The 3101-nt window shown below is 46.2% G+C and overlaps 1 protein-coding gene across 1 annotated transcript; it reads right to left on the bottom strand.

Moving 5' to 3' along the window:
* Positions 1-248: 248 nt before the first annotated feature.
* Positions 249-2708, bottom strand: LOC124669289 (phytosulfokine receptor 1-like). The gene has a single exon (XM_047205929.1). It carries the CDS (start codon positions 2706-2708, stop codon positions 489-491), a length of 2220 nt encoding a protein of 739 aa, XP_047061885.1. The 3' UTR covers positions 249-488.
* Between the last annotated feature and the right edge of the window lie 393 nt (positions 2709-3101).

The raw sequence follows: 3101 nt of genomic DNA, 5'->3' as shown, positions 1-3101 counted from the left end.
AAATGCAGCGAGTTAACCAACTAAAAGCTAGAACCAGCCAAGACAACAGTCACACAGGGTAAATCAAAGCGTGAATGACTTTATAACAAAAATATGTGTTTCCTGGAACCACTGAAGCCAATCCTTCCAGATGTACTTGAGAGAAACTGGGGGAAAATATTTTAAGAAGAAACCGAAAAAAGGTATCCGTATCATCTTTGATCAATGCCCAAACAAACTGAGAGTGGATAGTCCTTTGTGTTAGCCACACAGTTCACAATTTTATCGTACCAATGAATAGTCATAACCAATATTGTCCGAGACATGAAGGGGAACTCAAATTTAACCACATGACTCCTGATGCCAAATCTGTCCAGCTAATGACACTTGAGGCGGAAGCAAGGAAGATACTACAAACTGAAAAAAAAAGGAGACAGCATGCGAAGTAAAGAACTTTGCACACAAGTCCCCCCTGCATAGAATCCGCGAAGAGCCATCTGTGACTTGTTTTAAGGATGATCTTTACCATCCCATTTTCTTCTGAGATTGTTCACCTTCACCATTGTCATTACATATAGCCAATCAAAGAACCTATCAACTGCCAGAAAATACGCAGCCCTCCAAGCCTTTGCGAAAAACAGTAGGTTGCAGACGATCAAAATCCCGAAAGCGAATCCCACTTCCATGGTGATGTATGTCATTGCCGGAGTTCCTTCATTTCCTGTTCCTACAGATATAGCATTTGCAGAGCAGGGGGCATTCTCAAGAAGGCAGAGTGCAGCATTTCCAACAAAACCCTCATTACTGAATGTGGAAAACTGTCCCCCTGTTGGAATATCTCCAGTGAGGTTGTTGTATGACACATCAAACTGGGAGAGGAAATTCAGCTTTGACAGAGATGATGGTATGTTCCCACTGAGATTGTTATGGGCAAAATTCAACACTTCCAGGCTCGACATGTTTGACAACTCGTCAGGAATGCGCCCTGAGAAATAGTTCCAGCTCAAGTCCAGTACATGAAGATCCACAAGATGGCCAAGGCCAGGCAAGACTGGCCCAACAAGCAAGTTACTAGAGAGGATCAGAGACGATGGGAAGCTGCTGACATGGTTGTACTGCAAACCTTTGTCAGCTGGATTCTTCTTGATAGACAATGCGAGGTCCTCTATTGATGCATTCTCTCTCAAATAAGTACTTGAAATTAAACTCTTCATCCGTGTTAAGCTCTCAGGAAGTTCCCCACTAAACGAGTTGTTTGACAGGTTAATGTAGAAGAGATTATTTAGATTGCCTAACCATGGTGGGATCTTTCCACTCAACTTGTTCCACGAAATGTCCAGCACTCTGAGGCTCTCCAAGCTCTGCATCCAAGGCGGAATCATGCCTGAGAGTGCGCAATTGGCCAGGACAAGCAGCTGCATGCTTCTGAACCCTTTGATGTCATCCATTGGCATAATCTCACCCCCATGAAAGTTCTTGGTGACCACCAAGCTTGTCAGTTTGGGCAGGTGCTGCAGGACTTGCATTGCCGATGACAGGTTCGTGAAGCCGTTCCCTGTCAGCGACAGGTACAATAGTGAACTCAAATTCTTGAAGCTCTCTGGTATCTCTCCCTCAAGCTTGTTCCTTGCAAGGTTCAGCTTCCTCAACTCGGCGCACCGGCCAAGGCCAGCAGGTATAGCACCACTCAGCTTGTTTGTTCCAGCATCAAAAATGTTCAGCCTTGGCAGCAAACTGAAGTCAAGTGCAATCTCGCCAGAGAGCGAATTGTTCCTTAGGCCAAGCACCCTCAATGTAGGACAGCTTGACAGGGAACTCGGCAATGTTCCAATGAAGCCATTGGATGCCAAGTTTAAGGACTCTAGCTTCCTCAGCCTTCCAAACATATCAGGGATGAAGCCGGTGAACCTGTTATACGACAAATCAATCTGCACAAGCTGCGAAAGGTTGCCAATGTTCTCGCTGAGACTACCAGAGAGCTTATTATCTTGTAAGCTTAGTCTCCTCAACCCTGCTATCATGTACAGGTCGCTAGGGAGGTTCCCAGTAAGGCCACTGCCGCCAATAGAGAGATCAGCAAGCATGCTGCACCGGCCAAAGCCGGCGGGGACCTCACCGGTGAACTCATTCCCGGAAAATTTCAGGACCCTGACCGGCGTAATACAGAGGGTAGTGGCGTTGATGTCACCAGAGAAGGCATTGCTTGAGATATCAAGAACCGTCAGGTTCATCGCGCTGGGGAACGCAGGGTGCGGCCCCGTGAATTGGTTGAAGGAGACATTCAGCACCTCAATTGCCGGGAAGCCATCTTCACTCACCATGAACACGCCAGAGAGCATGTTCATGCTGAGGTCGAGAATCTTCAGCCTTGCTAGGTGTCCAAGCCCCTCCGGCGGCTGGCCATGAAGAGAGTTATTGGAGAGGTTTAGAGACACGATGTCATCAAGCAAGGTGACCGCAGAAGAGATGCTTCCATGGAGGCTTTTGTTGGAGAGATCCAGCCTGATAACTCTCCCAAATTCACAGAAGACGCCAGTCCAGGAACAGCATGCGGTGTCATTTGGATCCCATCCGACAATCCTGGCACGCTTCATGTCCAAGCCACTGGAAAAAGCAAGAAGCGCCTCCAGGTTAGTAGGGTTGCATGTCTGGTTCATGGAGTGGCTGGTGTGTACATGGAGAAGAAAGCAGACTAGCAAGAAGTGGAGCAAGTAGTAGTAGCCTCCCATATTTGGTGAAAGGCATCAGCAAAATTAGAAAATATTTCTGAAGGCCATGAAACAATTTGGAAGGACTTGAGAATCTTGGGCTAGACTCAAGCCTCTCTTTCAAATCTGCATGAATACAAGCATCAACAACACACGAACATGACAATAGCAATCGTAAGGATACTCCAAAAGAAGAAAAGAACAAACCTGTTGCCTTAGCAGTATCCTTGTCCAGAAAACCTAACAAAGGAACATAAACCAGAAAGTGGTCTGGAGAGGAGGCTCTAAATGTGAAAAGAAAGATACAGCAGAAAATAGTTCAATTTGAAGCTTAACAGCAAACTTTCTCAGTTGATGTTCTCGAAGTCAATGGCAATGTACAGAGGATTCTTTACTTAAGGACAGCTTGCATAT

This window comes from Lolium rigidum, chromosome 7 (genome assembly GCF_022539505.1).
Source record: "Lolium rigidum isolate FL_2022 chromosome 7, APGP_CSIRO_Lrig_0.1, whole genome shotgun sequence".
In the NCBI taxonomy this organism is placed as follows: domain Eukaryota; kingdom Viridiplantae; phylum Streptophyta; class Magnoliopsida; order Poales; family Poaceae; genus Lolium; species Lolium rigidum.
This window is presented reverse-complemented; position numbering and strand designations above follow the sequence as displayed.

What these genes read in the sequence shown, in the direction of transcription:
- LOC124669289 (XM_047205929.1), bottom strand. Translation starts at nt 2,708, where the DNA reads ATGGGAGGCTACTACTACTTGCTCCACTTCTTGCTAGTCTGCTTTCTT.